Below are 19,376 nucleotides of genomic sequence, written 5' to 3' on the forward strand. Positions count from 1 at the left end.
TTCTTCCTCAAAGCTTTCCTTTTGTATGGTATACGGGTTATCATACAACTTCTCTAAGTGCCTGAATTTGGATAGCACAGTGGTGCAGTGGTAGCATTGTCACTTCACAGCAAGAGGTTCTCTGGTTCAATTCTTGACTGGTGTGCCTTCTGTGTGGAGTCTGCATGTCCCTCCTGCATTCATGTCAGTTTCCTCTGGGTGCTCTGGTTTCCTCCCACAATTCTGAGGTGTGTCTGGAGGTTTCTCCAAGGGCCACTGATGAAAACTGGCTTCGTCCCAAGTCAGAATTTTCCAGTAAACAAATGCTAAAAATAATAAAATTGTCAATTCCTCTTTTATGCTATTTTCCACATTCTTGCTCTGTGATGGGAAGGGATTATTCTTTCATTCTGACAGAGGCCCAAAAATGCATAAGAAAATCTGTTCTGTATGTGATTTCAGTAAGCACTATACACTGCAGTTTGCTATCAAGTAAAATGGCAATTTTATTCTCCACCCACATTCTTTTATAGCATCTCCCTGAACCATTTTGTGAGCCTGTATGGATCTAATTCAGAAGATCGAGCTTTTAAAATGTCAAAATTCATGTGGTCGAGACCATTTGATCGACATTTTAAAAAGTTGAACTGTTTGTGCTGAGATTGCGGTACAGTGGGGATCAGAGAATCTGCCGTTTTTCTGCTGTAGTGCAATGTCAGAGTTGGTATATATAATTAACAGTGGGTGTGGGGGTGTGGGGGGGCTTACCTACAGCAAAAATACTGTCTCTATGGGTTGTTGTTTGACTTTTTAAAACATTGACCATATGGTCTTGACAAATATGAATTTCAACATTTTAAAAAGTTGATCTTCTGCATTAGATCCGGGTTGTTATCATCCAGTGGTGTGGAGGATTTTATTTGTCAGATTGTGCATACTATCTCCTATATATGTTATTTCAATACATGCACTACATACTATCTACCAGAGTATGCAGTTCTGTGATCTTACCACAAAGAGTATCTGTGCATGGCAGCTCTGTAGTGTCCCCCAATAACTCATTGCAGTGAATTAGAATTACTGCCACACTAGCAATGTGGCCTCATCTAGTGGGTCATTGTGCTAAAATAGTATATCTGCTAAGCCAGCTATGTGGCTTCAACACAAGTGGCCATTGTGGTGCATTAGTATATCTGCTAAGCCTGATATGTGGCTTCACCACAAGAAGTAATTATTGTGAATAAGCATTTCTGCTCAGCCAGTTATGTGGCCTCTCCACAAGAGGTCACTATGGTATATTAGTATCTCTGATAAGTCTGCTATATGGCCTCACCACAAGAGGCCACTGTGGAGAATTAGTAGTGTTGCTATACACCAGTTGTCTAAACTCACTACAATATGTTAGTGTTACTACCTCACAAGCTGATGTGCCAGCTGAACTAAGGCACCTCAACACAAGTAGTCACTAGCCTGAATTACTGTTAGCACTATACCACTTCTGTGGCCTTGCCACAAGGAATTACTGTAATACATTAGTGCTGCTGTAGCTCTGCATCCACAGCACAAGATGTCAGTGTGATGCAAAAGTGTTGTGGCAGCATCTTTATCAGCTCTGAACTTTCACTACAAGGGATCACTGTGGTACATTGGTGTTACTACATTACCAGCTCTATGGCTTCACCGCAAGGCATCACTGTGTTGCATTAGTGTTACTAACTTACCAGCTCTGCGGCCTCACCTCAGTGGATCACTGTGGTGCATTAGTGTTACTGTCGTGCCGGCTCTGTGGCCTCACCTCAAGGGATTACTGTGGTATGTTAGTGTCACTACCTTGCCAAATCCATGGCTTTACCACAAGGGATCACCATGAAATACCACCTTACCATTTCTGGCTTCACCACAAGGCATCCCTGTTGTGCATTAGTGTTACTAACTTACCAGCTCTGCGGCCTCACTTCAGGGGATCACTGTGGTGCATTAGTGTTACTGTCATACCAGCTCAGTGGCCTCACCTCAAGAGATTACTGTGGTACATTAGTGTCACTACATTAACAGCTCCATGGCTTCACCACAAGGGGGTCATCATAGCGCATTAGTGTTACCACCTTACCAGCTCTGGCTTCACCACAAGGCAACACTGTATTGCATTCATGTTACTACCTTACTAGTTCTGTGGCTTCACCAAGAGGAATCACTGAGGTACATTAGTGTTACAACCTTACCAGCTTTGTGCTTCACCACACGGGATTACTGTGGTACGTTAGTGTTACTACCCTACCACTTTGTGGCTTCACCTTACGGGATCAGCAAGGACGTAGGAGGCCTGCAGGCACTGAATTCATCACTGTTTGGCTTTGTCAAAGGAAGGCCACGTTTAGTGAATCAGGTGAACTTCTTTGAAAAGGTCATTAAGGCAATGGACGAGGGGAAAACTGTGTTTACTGCCTACCTTGACCTGGTTAAGGCATTTGATACAAATTTGATACACTCTGGTACTGTCAACAGACTTACAGAACTAGGTATAAACCCCATTATAACACACTGAATAGCTACCTGTCTCACTAATGGGACTCAGGAGGTTAGACTTGGTGACCACTTCCACAGAAGAGGGAGAGCACCAGTGGAGTCTCCCAGGGCTCTGTGCTAGGCCCACTCCTCTTTAGCATCTGCTTCATGGATGTCAAAGCCAATGTCAAAGGCCACTGACTAACCAAGTTCACTGATGATTGCAAACTGGGAGTAGTCATTTGAATCCCTCCAAGAAGAGAACACCATACAGGAAGGTCTAATATAGGCAGACACTTGGTGACAAAGCCATGGCTTAAAACACAATACCAAGGAATGCATTGCAGTATCTTTTGGAACGTCTGCCACCCCAGGTAACTATGTCAACAGTAAAACACCATTAAAGGTTAACTCATTAGTCAGGGATCTTGGAACTCATGTAGATAGTATCATAGCCTTTGACCAACATGTTTGTAAGGTAGTAAGAAAATCCTTCTACATTGTTCTAATTATAAGCAACAGCATAACATCTAGGTCCAGAGTGGTCATCATACCACTGTACTCAGCCCTCATCAGGCCTATCATACAGTATAATGCATACTGTGGTATGCACCTAACCAGACACATGCAGAAACTGGATGTACACAAAGGTTCCTTAAAAAAAGAATATAGGGAGTACACACATTGTTCTTCACTGATCGCCTCAAAGCCCAATCTCTTTACTCACTATCATACAGACTTCTGAGACATGATCTTTGCCTAGCATACAAAGCATCCCTGGACCGTCTTTTGATAAATCTTTTGCATATCTGCAAAACAAACAGCATCAGAACTACTAGACTAAAAGATCTAAATTTTGCTTACAACATAAATAGCACATTTTACAGAGACAGATATATTTCTCAGAGAATTGCCATTCTCTGGAACAGGCTCCCCATCCGTGTGAAGCAGAGCTCCTCCCTATCTCCATTTAAGAACAACTTGGACCAATGGATGGGTAATCAGAAAGTCACCCCTGGTCTGGCTCTTGTGTTTGCGATGGACAGAAGCAGTGAGTAAATCACCCCCTATAAATCAAATATATAAATCAAATTTGTGGGTCACATTTGGTTTGCACAGCCAGGTTTTTAAAGGGCCTAGTGGTCATTAGCCTAGTATACTACTGTCAACCTATGAATCTATGATCACCATGATTCATTAGTGCTACTACTTTACCAGCTCTGTGGCTTCAGTACAAGGGATTACTGTGGCGCATTAGTGTTACCACCTTACCAGTTCTGTGGCTTCACCACAAGAGATTACTGTAGTGCATTAGTGTTACCACCTTACCAATTCAATGGCTTCACCACAAGGGATTACTGTGGTGCATTAGTGCTTGTTAGCAACTTTTCAGCCACAGTAAAGAGGTTATTATGTTGTATTAGTGCTGCTACCTTACCAGCTCAGTGACCAACCAAACCACTTTTTAACTGGCCACAGAGCTGTTATCCTGCTTGGTACTGTCTGCATCTAGTCATAAACCCTTGCCATTGCTTTATACCTGAAGTATGTTACTACTACATAAATATACATGTAGAGGAGAGTGGCTATTTTTATTTTTAAATGCATGCATAGGATGCAAAACAGTATCTGTATACTTTTTACAGTTAGAAAATCTGTGTTATAGACCACTTATTTACCTCTCTACATTTCATACTAACGGGATATCATTACTTAAAATGCATGTGATAATAAAAGCCTGACTTATGTTGGCTAGTGGTGAGTTTCTCAGTACTTTACTGACAAAGAAATCAACATTTACATGCAAATGTGGGTAGGATATAAATAGGGAATTTAATTTCAGAAACATTTAGGAATGCTAGAGATTTTATTCTGGGAATACTGTGTGGAATTTTCAGTTATGACACTGATATTGTTGTATGTTCATTTCAGAATAATAATCCATCCAACCATCCTCAACCACATTTCCCATTTTTGCACATGGGGTCAGGGTATCACGGGTCAGGGTATCACTTTGACAGTGACAATCATTTCGCGCCAAGGTTTACACCGCATAATATTCATATCATACTTCTGGTCTCTGATGTGATATGGGGTGCTATAACATCATATAAAATTTAATACATTGTGTGTGACAAAAAGATGATTTAAAAGCAGGATCTCAGAACATAATTATGACTGAAATCAATGCATCAATATGTATATAAATACATATATTTATGAGTGCATTTACCTATCTATATATTTTATTTATAATTAAAAATATAATAATAGCCAATATAAAAGAGTATTTATTTATTTGATAACTAAGTGACTGAACTGGAGAAACTGCATACAAGCAATAGTACTAGTAAGCATGGCACACATAAAGGTTTACATCAGCAATAAATATAAAATATGGCATACAGAATAAGTTAATGTGAAAAACATGACATATAAATTCAGAGAAGGTCAGAAAGGAGGGGGATGACTTAAGTGGATCACCTTGGGATCCTGTGTTGACTATGGAGTGAGGCAGTTATACGATGTTCCTCTAGCTTTTGCTTAAATAAACTTATTTCAGCTTCAAAATTCTACATGGGTTTAGATTCCAGACAACAGGTGTCATTTCAGGAACTTCGCATTCATCGACGAATACTGTAAACGTTGTCCTTTTGAATGTAAGAGCTGCATGCAATTGTCGTGACGTTAAGGATATGCATTGTGGTGGTGGCACATAGGTTGTATTTTAGGGTGGACAGAGGTCAAAATGAAATATTAACAGTACAGACCAAGGCAGTGATCCTATCAGAAATCATTGACAAAACTTTTTCAGCGAGAGGCAATAATACTCACTTTAAAATATGATACAATAAATGGCCTACTGTTATCCAACTGCAGTGCTTACTGAACTCACATGCAGGACATGACATGACCTAGATGACACATTCACTGTCTAGAAACGAGTTTAAGGAAGAGACCTTTAGGTGATGTTTTCCAATAAAATGAAAGAAGATGTAGTTATTGTTTATTTTATTTATTGTTTGCCCATTCGTTGTTAAGTTTGAAATGAATGACTGTGACATCACTGATGATGATATGTGTATGACTACATAAACAGACCCTTTTAAATGCTTTCTTACTTTTGAAAAAAACTCTGCCTGAAACAAATTTTGACTTTTAATGCATTTTTAAGGTTTACATGTCTATATGAACCAGTGTTTTTATTATGTTTATTTAGCAGATTTTCCTTTATCCCAATAGCCTACTATTTGATATGTCTGTGAGCCAAAACTGCCCAAATTCATGGTTTTCATATGATCGCATACCTTTTGCCCACCTTAAAAATAAACTTTTAGCAGCGTGATTTGGCTGAAGACAAACAGTAACAGCACGTGTTGATCATTACCTAAAAATATCACAAAATGTTGAGAGCTCCTGTTGCACTATACAACAGCACAGCTAAATAAAAGGTGCTATTTTAACGTACCGGTGTCAGCAGCTGTACGGTATCACTGAAGTTACCCAAAAAGGTTAGGATGTTCATGCGTGCTGCAAGCCGTGGGATCTTGCTGAAGTTAATCATGAAACGGTCTTCATCTGACAGGTCTTCTAAAGGCTTTTTGCTCTTCTCATACTGTGAGATGGTTTTTATTTCATATTCTGTGGGAATAAACCTTACTAGCAGCTCCAGGAAATCCAGATTCAGAGATGTTAAATCATACCTTGAGAGAAACACCAATAAAATAAGCAATTTACTTCCTGATAGTGGATGTCTGTGAAATGAACACAATTTAACTGGTATTTAAGAAGAAGATTGAATTGTAGCATATCTTAAAAATGAAACAGTATATCTATACTTTGTCAAACAGTGTTCGCTCTAAAAATATAATTTTCTGCATTAACAATCATTGCAACCACAAGTTGTTCCATTTAGTGTCACATTCCAAAAGTGGCAGTCTCATAAAGCTAGCTAATGATGGTGATTATGAGAGACATTTAATGTCAATATCCCACAGCAGAACCTCCATTTGTAGTGACTGCCCTCATTAATAAAATAATTAGTCTATATGATTTCAGGGCAAAGGAATCCATATCTATGTCTTAGTGAGCACTATGGCTATATCTGGAGATTGGAAGGTACCAAAAGCAACAGATTCCATACTGATGGCTACAGAATATGAAAAGAATAGTCATTCCATTTACATAGTGGTTGCATCTATATGTAAATCCTAATTACTGCTGTCATATTAAACCGCAGAAATGTAACATCAAACTATAAAAGCTTTGCTGTAGTGTTACCATGCAGGAACACCCCTCCCCCTACTAATCCTATATTTCAGAAGCAGGTTTAGGTTATTGAAGAAGGGAACTCTTTTTCACATTACTTATAATTAATCCTAGTGTAAACATCTTATTAAAGGGCAGCATTTTAAATAAGTTTTAATGCAGCTTTTGCCTTTGACTAACTCCTTACAGCTATGAAGAAAGAATACCCCAGCAGATATCCTGAGTGTCATCCAAGAGTCATTCATCTGGAAACTCTGGTCACATTTATCTCTTCTCTAGTCATTCCTCTAAGTCTGTGACAACACTTTAATGACAAGAGACCAATGTTACATTTAATGCAGTACTGTACTGGAAGTTCAAGGCTCAGCAAAAAATAGTGCAAGTTGTGATGATGTGAGGCAGTGCCAGCTGTGCCAAGAAGAGTAGGACAGTGGATATGTAATATATGCCAGGATTGTTAGCTGGAGTTGTGTAAAGAATGGTATGTCATTTGAATATCAAACTGATTTATACAGATGCTTGTGTTAAAAATGTATCAACAGTGGGTGCTGCTGGACAGAACATAAATATACATGTATGTTAGACTGTACTGTTGTAACTGATGAAATGTATATATTTTGACAGAGTATACTGGAAGGGAAGGGGTTAAGCTCAGCCCAGCTAACCCTAAGAAAAATAGCATGAAATTAAATGGCTTGGTTTAGGCCATAAAGATTTTATCTCACAGGTCTGAATGCAGCCAGAGACACAATGTCTGTGAAAAGCCTGGGCTGGGATCCTGCTCTGTTGCCCTTACTGGTGAACTAACTGCTACCCTAGGGTGCCAGAGAATGGCTTGTTAGTTTCTGCAGGAAGGGTGGAAGTGTTGGAATTGTTTTACAGTTTCCAGATGCTATAATAAACTTTAGATTAAGTTCTGTGTGTGTATTATGACACATCATTGCCAGATCCGGCCTCAGTTTCTAGTGATCGGGTAGTGTGGGAACCACAGAATCTGGTGACTGGATATGATGTCGTTCTGTAACCAGCACTGAAATTGTATTTGAATACTAGTGAGAGATGAAAGGAGTGCACTCTATTTTTGGACCTGACAAGACACTTATCTATGTCCATCTTGCCTTGCTTTAGTAAGTAACTAAAGAGCAGTAATTCTTCTGTCAGTTAGAAAAATATAGTGAGATTAGCTAAATGTAGTTTTTTTCTGTATCTGTCTGAGTCTTTCCATCTGCGTTATTTTTGTTATATTTACGGTGAATGAAACTCTGGTATTTATTGTAAATAGATATTCAGTATTTACATGACTTTTTTAATTATTTATTATTAAATATATCTAAATCTTTCTTTGTGGCTGATCTTTTAGAAAATATTTAACATCTGAGTGTGCTTACATTAGGGAAATTGTTCTTGGCGCAGAGGACTTCATCTAAAAATACTGTGTGCCCATTTTTCTCTCAGTAAACATTCTCCAAAGGTGTCAGTGGTGAGAATTGAGGTTCCCTGATCACTGTCCCAGAGGAGGGATGTCACACAAGTCACTAGAAATAACACTAAACTGAAAAAGTGCTGCTTATGTATTAAAAGAGAAGAGTTTTTGTAAGTGGGGGACAGATAAAAGTGTATTTTGTGGGTCACCTTGTTCCCATGCACCATTCATCTCATCACCACTATTTTTATGTACTAGCTTTGAGATTCCTGTACCTGCAATAGTTATTCCACTTCACAAGGGTGGACTGTCAACTGACCCTGGAAACTACAGACTTATTAGTTTGACTAGTCTCATATGCAAAGCCATGAAACAAATTACTGTGGAAATGATCAACAAAGACATTCTTCAGACACTGGACCTAACCAAGTTTAGCTTTGTCAGTGGAGGGTCTTGCCTACTAAACCTGATGGACTTCTTTAAGAAGGTCAACATGCCAATGGATGAGGGGAAAACAGTGCTTACCACCTGCCTGGACCTGGCTAAGGCATTCAATACAATACCCCACTCAGGTATACTTGACAAACTCACTGAACTGGGCATAAACTCCTATATAATGTGCTAGATTGCCATCTGGCTCAAAGATAGGACCCAGGAAGTCAAGACTAGTGGTACCACTTTCACTAAGAGAATGCTCACCAGCAGGGTACCTCAGGCTTTCATGCTGGGACCACTCCTATTTGGTATCTATTTCTTTGAGGTAAAAACTAATGTCAAGGGCCTTTGACCAAGTTTGCAGATCATAGAATCATAGGATCATGAAAAGTTACTAGGCTATTGGCCTTGAGGCCCTTACAAGCCTAGCCAAGAATTTAGCTGTTGTTTCAAGAAGTCACCACTCAATGCCCCTGTCCAGCATGGACACATATGGAATCCCAGGGGTGTATTTTCTGTTCCCCATTCAGTTGTCCAGGTTGCACTTAAAAAGGGTTAATGAGGTACTCTGCTTGACATGGAGTGGTAGTCTATTCCATGGAAGAGGGAGTCTATGGGACACAGATCTGTCTCGCCAACAAGTCCTATTGATGTCACAGACCAAGTTGAGGTCGAACGTGTGGGGTACTTGAGTGGAGCTTGACTTGTGAATATGCAGCAATCTCAGAAAGACTGGGTCTGAGATTGCTTTGTATGTCAGACAGAGGTCATCTCTGAGGAGTCTGTAGGAGACTGAGTAAAGAGACAGGGCCTTTAGTCTATCTGTGTAGGGTAGATGGTTGAGACCCTGGATTCTCCTGTTGAGGAACCTCTGTGGTTTCTCCAGCTGCTGCATGTGCTTTGTGAGGTACATGCTGAAAGAGGCATTGTAATCAATAATGGGTATTATAAGGGAAGAATACAGGGCTGTTATGACCACCTTGTTCCTGGATGAGATACCCTTACTAATAAGGTGGGCTATGTGGAAAGCTTTCCATACAGTGGAGGCAGTATGTTGATCAAAAGTCAGTTTGCTTTCAACCTGGGAGCCCAAGTCTCTCACTTCTGATTGTGTGCTAAGGACCTTGTTATTAATGTGATAATTTGTGGGGATGTTACTTTTCCCAAAGGAGATGATGATGCATTTTTTTGACATTCAGTTTGAGGCCATGTTTCTGGCTCTATTCATATGTTTGGGTGAGACCCTCTTGGAGGATGTCCACATCACTAGGGGAACTGATGATAGCACCCAACATGCAGTCATCTACAAACTTGGTCAACCGTAGCTAGGTTTTGGCGTGCACCTCAGAAAAGTATATCCCAAACAACAAAGACCCCAAGACTGATCACTGGGGTACACTACTCATTACGGATTGACTGCTTGAGGTGGCTTCCCCTGTTTTGTCTAGATGGGTTCTGTCAGTGAGCCAGTTTGCTACCCATCTGGTAACATATGGACTGATGCCTAGTTGAGAGGGTTTATCTATTATACCCAAGTGGGGAATAGTATCAAAGGCTTTAGCCAAGTCAAGGTAGGTGGTGTGCACTGTCTTCCCCTCATCCATGGCTTTGGCAGCTGTCTCAAAGAAGGCAAACATATTTAACAGGCATGTCCGCCTCTTGATGAAACCAAACTGTGTGGGTTTAAATCTCTGGTGGATACCAATGTCCTTGTTAATGAGGTCCATGATAATCCACTCCATGGCCTTGCAGATCAGGTTAGTTAGGCTGATGGGTCTATAATTTCCTGGATAAGTGGATGCTCCACCTTTGTGCAAAGAGATGACAGTGGATGTCCTCCACTTGGCTGGGATGAAGCCAGTACTTAGGCTTTGGTTGAATAGGGCGCCTAATGGTTCTGCAAGTTCCTGTCTGAGTTCATGTAAAATGCAGCCTGGGATACTATCGGGTCCCATGGAAACTGTATTTTAAGGGGCAGTGATGACTTGTTCCTTAGAGATAAGGGGAGGGGGATGGGTGCTGAGGATGTCATGATTTACTGATGCGTGGACAGAGGGGTGAAGTTTTCACTGAACCTGTCTGCCATCAGGTTGGCTATATGTATGGCGTTTGTGTATGTGGTATCCTTGACACCAGTTCTGAGCAGATTTGGGTGCTTCCCTTGAGATTGTGTACATATGCAAAGAAAGCTTTGTGACTGTCTTTAGTAGATGTGGCCAGTTTGGACTCAAAGATTGCTTTGGAGGATTTCACTAGTGCTCTTATTTGCTTGTTCAGGCTGAGGAGAGATTGCTTCCAATTAGGCACCTGCTCCATCTTGGTCCTGGACACCAGTTTTTTTCCTTTTATTATAGAGTTTATTTATTAAAGATATCTACCAGACAGGTTTACTCTTCCTTGAGGAGGAGGATTTTGTCCTGTCAGGTATTCCTGATTCCATGCAGCTATATAAGTGCTTGCATAGTACTTTGGTGTTGGTTTGGACATATGTGCCAGTTCTTATGGAGGGGGAGTGAGCTGTGAAGCTGTTTATACTTTCCCTCACAAGGTTGTAATCAGCTTTCAAGAAATGTTTTTGTTTGACCCTATCTAGGGGGGGGTTGCGGGAGATGGTGACTTAAAAGTGACCGCTTTCCGGCTGGATCTTACAAAGGGATGCTGCAGTGGTTACTCATGTTGGTTAATACTAAGTCCAAGATATTTTCACCTCTTGTGGGGTGTCAACCAGCTGGTCTAAGTCATTTTCATTGACAAAATCAAGGAATCTCTGGGCATTTGTGTTTTGGCATGAGTAGTTCTTCCAGTATATTGTTGGATAGTTAAAGTCACCCAGGATCAGGTAAAGGGTTGAATTTTGATAGATTCGAAGAAGTCCATATAGGTGGAGTGGGCATCTTGAGTCAAAGTTGCGGGCCTATAGCTAGCTGTGATTTGAATAGGGGTCCTGTCAATGGTTAACTGCACCTGGAGTGCCTCCAGTGTGTCATACTGTCTGAACAGCCTGGAAGTATGTATGTCATATATATATATATATATATATATATATATATATATATATATATATACACATACGCACACACACACACACACACACACACACACACACACACACACACACACACACACACATATATATATATATATATATATATATATATTTTATTATTATTATTATTATTATATTATATATATTTAGATGACTGCAGATTAGGAGCTATCATAGATTCCCTCATGACACAACCATAACTGGTGCCAAAGTCATGAACTAGAACTCAATGCCAAGAAATTTGGAAAAACTACCACCCAGGCTAATTACTTCATTGATAAGTCACTGCTGAGAGCTGATCCAGTAGTCAGTGATCTGGAAACATATGAAGACAGTAACCTGGCTTTTGACCAAGATGTGTCCAAGGTAGTAAGAAAATCAAACATGTCACCCAACTTATAAGTAAAGGCATCTAGGGCAAAGTCATGCTGCCACTTTATTCAGCCCTTTTCAGACCCTTCATTGAGTATAATGTCTCCATTGACATGCACCTGATGAGACATATGCAATAGCTGGAATGCCTACAATTGTTCCTTACCAGGAGAATCTAGGGTATAAACACATTCTCCTATACAGATTGCCTTAAAGCCCTATCTTTATACTCTGTCTCCTTCAAGTTATTGAGAGGCAATCTATGGCTGGGATACAAGGTCTCTTCTGATCCAGTTCTGATGAATCTTTTGCACATCCCAAAACAAACAATATCAGAACCACTAGATCTGAGGATTTAAATTTTGATTGTGACATAAAGCAGACATGTTAGTGAGACAGATATCTGTCTCAGAGGATCTCCATCCTCTGGAACAGACTCCCTATCCATGTAAAGCAGAGTCTATCCCTCACCCTAACCCTATTTAAATGTAACCTTGACCAATAGATGTGAAATCAGAAATTCACCCTTGGTTTGACCTCCATGTTTCTGTTAGACAGAGGCAAACAGTAATACCCAAACTAACATACCCCCTCCACATAACTTCTAGAAACTTCCTGACTAACATACCTCCTCCTAATAAACACCATGATACAACTGGGTTGGACTGCACAGTTCAGCTTATAAAGGCCTTGATGGTTGTTAACCAAGTATATGCCTATGAGTCTGGGAGAAAAGGGAATTCTTTGAAATACTAAGGTGGTGCCACCACTTACCCTGGAAACTACTGCCCCATTAGCTTGACAAGTCTGATCTGTAAAGCCATGGAGAGTATTATTATGGATCTCATAAACAAGGACATGGCAATCTATGAATCTTCAAGCACTGGACCCCACCCAGTTTGGATTCTTCAAGGGCAGATCTTGCCTGTTGAACCTGGGTGACTTCTTTGCAACTGTCACCAAGGCCCTGGATGAGGGAAAGTCAGTACATACAGCTTACCTTGACTTGGCCAAGGCCTTTGACACCAATCCCTCAGTCAGACATAACTGAAAAGCTAACACAGCTTGGCATAAATCCATGTCTCATCAGGTCGGTGGCCAACTGGCTCACCGACAGGACCCTCAAGGTCAAAAGTGGGGCCTCCACCTCCGATAGCAGACCTGTTACTAGTGGAGTTCTTTAGGGATCTGTCCTGGGACCCCTACCATTTGGCATCTACATCTTAGAGGTCCAGGCAAAGACAAAAGGCCTGTGGCTGACTAAGTTTGCAGACAACTGTAAGTTGGGTGCTGTCATCAACTCCCCAAGTGATGTTAACATACTGCAAGAGGGTCTCACAGCAACTAATGACTGGTGCCAAAGTCATGGCCTCAAGTTACACACAAAAAAATGTATCATCATACCATTCGGAAAAATCATGGCCCCTGTTGATTACCACATCAATGGCAACCCCCTAAGCACACAACCTGTGGTGAGAGACTTGGGTACTCAGGTTGATAACAATCTCACATTCAATCATCATGTAGCGGCAGTGGTCAGAAAAGCCTTTTACTTGGTTCATCTCATAAGTAAAGGGATTGCTTCCAGAAAAAAGGAGGTTATTACCTCTCTATACTCTCTCCTCATTAGACCAGTAATTGAGTATAACATCCAGTTTGGTATGTACCACTCCAAACATCTGCACTAACTGGAAAGGCCACAGAAATACCACAAAAAGAGAATCCATGGGCTCTTAACACCTGTCCTGTGCAGACAGGCTCAAATCACTATCACTGTATTCAGTATCATACAGATTGCTCAGAGGTGATCTGTGTCTCGCCTACAAGGCAGTCCCGGACCCTGCCCTACTAGAGATGCTCCATATCCGTAACTCAAACTCCTCGTGCATTACTCACTCTAAAGGCCTGAATCTAATATGCAACATCAACAAAACCTGATGGAGAGACAGGTTTGTCTCCCAGAGGCTGCCCCACCTTTGGAATAGACTTCCCATACAAGTCAAACAGAGTACCTCGCTGACCCTCTTCAGGCGCAGCCTTAATGAGTGGATGGGTAACCACAAATTTGTCCCAGGAGTTCCAGCTGTGTCCCTCATTGACAGGGGACACTAGGTGCTGGCTGAGGGTTCTTTTTGGGGATAAACTCTTGGCTAGGCTTGTAAGGGCCCCAGGGCCATTAGCCTAGTAACCAGTTTCAGGGTTAGCATATATTACAGCACATCACATCACTCTGGGTCAATTGCATTAGAAAACTGGCATATATCATACATGGAATGCTAGAGGGTATATCATTTACTGTAACTGATAATTACTGCAGTTGCATTGCTAATGTATACATCAGAAACAAATCTAGCTTCTATATACACCTGTTTTCATTAGAAAGGCCTATAATTTCAGCCTGGCTTCAGATATAGCCTAGCTAAAGTGATAGTTTAGTTTGTAAGTTATATAACATATATTTTTGCTTCAGTTTAAAGTTTTTAGTAATCAGATTGAAGTATATATACACATGCGGCAACACAGACACATACACACACACACAGACACACACACACACACACAGACACACACACACACACACACACACACACACACACACACACACACACACACACACACACACACACACACACACGTGTGTGTGCATGTAAACATTTACACATATGTGAATGCAAGCATTTTCACATCCATATTTAGCAAAGTAGTTGGCTCCAGATGAAATAGACATAGCACGGCTACAGGCAGTGGTAGACAAGGGATGCCATGTCTAAGTTTTCATCCATAGATCTCTGAGTCCAGAGTGGGTGAAATTAAGGGAAGAAAATATTAATGGTGAGTCAGAGTGAAGCTAGAGCTGGCAATCTTGGACAGTGACATCTCCATCAGACAAAACTTACCCTACTAATAGGTTCTCTGTGGGGGGGGGGCAACTCCTGTCTCTATGTGGACTCTTCACTGGGGAAAGAGCTTGATATGCTATAGGGAAAGGGAAATCATTAGGGGCAGCAGAAGCCAAACTTTTGTGATCTCTTATGGACAAGAAAAAAGAAAAAGATATGGAGTAAGTAACAAAACAGGAGACCATACCATGGCCTCCATGTCTGCATTTACACAGTACTGTCACATAAGCGGCTTGCATCTTCGAAGTTTATGAAGGTAACATAACACACTAATATATCCATATCTATATCTGTATCGATATCTATATCTATATCTATATCTATATCTGTATCTATATCCATATTTATATCTGTATCGATATCTATATCTGTATCTATATCTATATCTATATCTATATCTATATCTATATCTATATCTGTATCTATATCTATATCTGTATCTATATCCACATCTATATCTGTATCAATATCTATATCTGTATCTATATCTATATCTATATCTGTATCTATATCCATATCTATATCTGTATCGATATCTATATCTGTATCTATATCTATATCTATATCTATATCTATATCTATATCTATATCTATATCTATATCTATATCTGTATCTATATCTATATCTGTATCGATATCTATATCTGTATCTATATCTATATCATTATCTATATCTGTATCTATATCTATATCTGTATCATTATCTATCTAAATAACTGTACTTTGCATGTGCTATATAGCATAAAATTAGCAGTAGAAATGGAGAGATAAAATCAGCAAGAAAATTAAAGTAATATTGCTGGAATGGAATTCATCCTGAAGTCTTGATGAATACCTTCACATCGTGGACCCTGTTATTACAAACTCTCATCAAGATGACACTGATATATAGAATGCATTTTACATATCACGGAGAAGGATAGGTTAGAAAATAAAATAGGAGACAGAATGCACAGGTCCTAAGATTAACACGTGCCCAATCCTGATGTGCACAATGATTTCAGGACTGAAAAAAGGCAGTGTAAAATCTTCTGGACATGGAAACATTCCACAAAACCACAAAAGTTAACAGGCCAAAAAAAGAGGTATAGAGATGACAATGTGGACTGTTGAGGATATTGAAGAAAATACATATTGTCACAATTGTGCTAGACACCCTGAATTACCAGAAAGAGTATATTTAGAAAAAGATAATTAGAGGAAAGAAAAATACTTATACAAGAAAAATAAAAGTTGCAAATAAAAGTTTATATTCTTTTATCAAGCAGATCAATAAAAAACATGATCAAGAAGAAGCAAAAAAAAAAAAAAAAACAGAGATTCTTTTAGAAGGAATAAAAAAGAAACATGGACATGGGAAAGAAAATAGATCTGTTATAGTGTGATATTTATGCAAAGAAGAAAGCTAAACTAATTAAAACAAAGAAGCATCTCCAAAGATATTTGGAGAGAAATAGAGGCAAAGGCATCCAAATGTGGAATATTCCACAGTTAAAAATAAATAAATAAATAAAAGATCGCAAAAGGGGAACATAGAAGAGATTAATAAAGTAGAAGTTGAACAAATAGAACCTGAAGTTATAGAATACCTGCAAAGTGAAGGATTTAGTGTGGAAACGCCAACACTGGCATTGTCACAACATACATAATATTTGAGGAGAAATATAGGCAAATACATCCAAATTTGGAAAATTCCACAATGCAGAAAATAAGATTGCTAAAGGGAGATGTAGGAAAGAGGATTAATGGGGTAGAAAGTAAGCAAATAGAAATTACATTGATAGTCCGTCTTCATAATGAAGGGTTTAGTGAAATTCCAACATAGGCAGTGTCAACATGATGAACCAGGGAGAGAAAGAAACAGCAGGTAGAGTGAGATGCATTTGAAGATGATTGCCATAGGACAATGTTTTGGAGCCTCCTGTAGGATAATGACATGAAAGCTCAGTTTTAAGTTAACAACGCAAGGGAAGGAGCATGAAACAGTGACAACTCTGATGCAAGTAATGTTCAGGTATGCTGGACCAAAGAGTCCCATATGGTGGTGCAGCATGAAGCAGGATGCATCTGAAGGGGATATGTCACAAGGAAATGTTCTAGAACTTTCTGTAGAAAACCCACAGGAAACAGCAAAGAAGATGCTTTCTGTCTTGCAGAAAATGATCTCAGAAAAGACCTGCTTGATTTAATAGAAATGCGTAAACGCATTAAAATAGATGAAAGAAATAGAGTTCAGAAATGAGGTGAGACCCAAAATGTTAAAAATGTCTTTCGTCTTTTCTCAGATAGGGGTCGCCACAGCAGATCTCTGGTCTGCTTATGATTGGCAGTGGATTTTTACAGTGTTGAGTTGCCAGCCCAGCGCCCAAACTTCAGAGAATGTACACACGCATTCACGCACCTACCTGCATGTCTTTTTAATGTTCTGTTGCACACGGGGAGGGCATGCAGACTCCACACAGAAGGCACTCCATTTGAGAATCAAACTGGAGAGCCTGTTGCTATGGCGACAATGATAACCGGTGCACCACCACGGCCAAAACAAATGGACACAGTAATCAGAACTATTAAGAAAAATTCATATTATATAGCAGAAATAAACAGGCTATGTTACAGTGCAGCTAAACAAATACTGGATGAATTGTTACACAAAAATGTCAATTAACAAAGAAAAGGAAGGTAACAAGTAGAATGACACCATTGGAACACCAAAATTAGAAAGCTGTAAGGCAATTAAGACAAGATGTATCACTTTTAAATGAATACAGAAAAGTAAACAGATCATCAAGGATAGTTAGAAATATAGATGTGGTAAAAGCAATGTACTCAGGATTAGTCATACACACTTCCCAATAATAAACAAAACATATCAGCACAAGCAGAAAAACTTAGCAGGCATATGGATAAATACAAAGGAAAAGTAAAAAGTAGGCAATTTATTCATGCTCCAAAAGGTTTTTATTTAGAATTAGGAAACAAAGTAAAAGGAATAGAAATATCACCAAAAAAAAATTGGTACATTTTGAAGAAATGTTTTTGAAGACATTATTAAACATAACAAAGATGCCAAATGGATAGAAGAATTAAAAGAAACAATAACTCTAATATAGAGAATATGAAATTGGATGAAGTAACAGCTAGATGATTTGAGACAAAATTAAGAAAAGCTCCCCAATGAAGGCCTGCAGACCTATATTCTGTAGCTAACTTCTAGTTCAGGCATTAACATCTTTACATAAAGATTTAGCCCTGAGTACGAATGACTTGTATGTGCTTCCTGAACAGATACCGACCTGGTTAACAACAGGCAAAAATAGTACCGGAAAGCCATTCTAAGAATTACAGACCAACACCTTACCTTCTGAAAATCTACAATTTATATACTGTAATTCAGGCATAGTTTATATTCATTTAGAAAAGAAAATCAATTATAGCCATAGGAAAAAATGCAATAAAAGAAAGTCATATGAAAAAAGGATCATTTATTGTTAAACAAAGCCATAAAAGTTGTAAAAAACAGAAGAATCTGAGTATGGCATGTATAGAGCACAAAAAAGTATTTGATAGTATCCCACATTCACGGATAATGGAATGATTACAGATGTATAAGAAACATCCCAAATTGCTCAATTACATTTCTGTTTCAAGGAAACAGTGGCAAACCACTGTGTAGTTATGACAAATACCAAATTACTATCCTAGGGATAAACATTTTTTTGTCATTGCTGATTAGGCTATGGTTACAGTTTAACTCCCAGAAACCAACCTTATTTAAAAAACATATCATCTATTTTTGTGTATGATTTAAAAGTGTATAGTTTATCAGATGAGGAGATGAAAGTACATGTGGTTAAAACTTTCCCAGATGATATAAGAATGACATTTATGCTTGGCAAATGTGCAAAAGCAACATTTATAAAAGGAGTACTGCAGCACCAGGAAAATATCAGTCTGGGACAGGGACAGGTGTCTGATATGAAGGACGGTAGCAGAAAGACACGTACAAATATTTGGCAACAGACAAAAGATCAGTAATAAAACATGAACAAGTGAAAATAAAGTTTAGTAAGGAATATTTCCAAAGACTAACGCTAATCTTGAAAACTGCCTTGACATCTAGGAATAAAGTCTAAGCTATAAATCAGTTTGCTGTTCATTGTCTGAGAGGACAAAATCATCCTCCACAAGGAAGTGTAAACCTGTCTGGTGGACATCTACGATAAATAAACTATATAACAAAAGGAAAAAAATTGCTGTCCAGGACCAAGAAGGAGCAGGTGCCCAACTGGAAGCAATCTCTCCTTAGAATGAACAAGCAAATAAAAGCACTAGTGAAATCCTCTAAAGCCAACTTTGAGTCCAAATTGGTCACATCTACTAGAGACAGTCATAAGGCCTTCTTCACATATGTCCACAGTCTCAAAGGAAACACCCAAATCTGTTCAGA

At 39.2% G+C, this 19,376-nt stretch overlaps 1 protein-coding gene across 6 annotated transcripts in view; it reads right to left on the reverse strand.

Annotated features, from left to right (window-relative positions):
• Window positions 1-19,376, reverse strand: part of FMNL1 (formin like 1) — a 1,099,995-nt gene that overhangs the window by 107,213 nt on the left and 973,406 nt on the right. For all 6 annotated transcript variants that reach the window (XM_044055136.1, XM_044055138.1, XM_044055134.1 and 3 more), the window contains one exon: window positions 5,954-6,188. In XM_044055136.1, the coding sequence (XP_043911071.1) occupies window positions 5,954-6,188 (235 nt within the window). The remainder of the gene's footprint in view (window positions 1-5,953; window positions 6,189-19,376) is intronic.

This window comes from Protopterus annectens, chromosome 13.part0, assembly GCF_019279795.1.
Source record: "Protopterus annectens isolate FY-2018-M chromosome 13.part0, PAN1.0, whole genome shotgun sequence".
Classification (NCBI taxonomy): Eukaryota; Metazoa; Chordata; order Ceratodontiformes; family Protopteridae; genus Protopterus; species Protopterus annectens.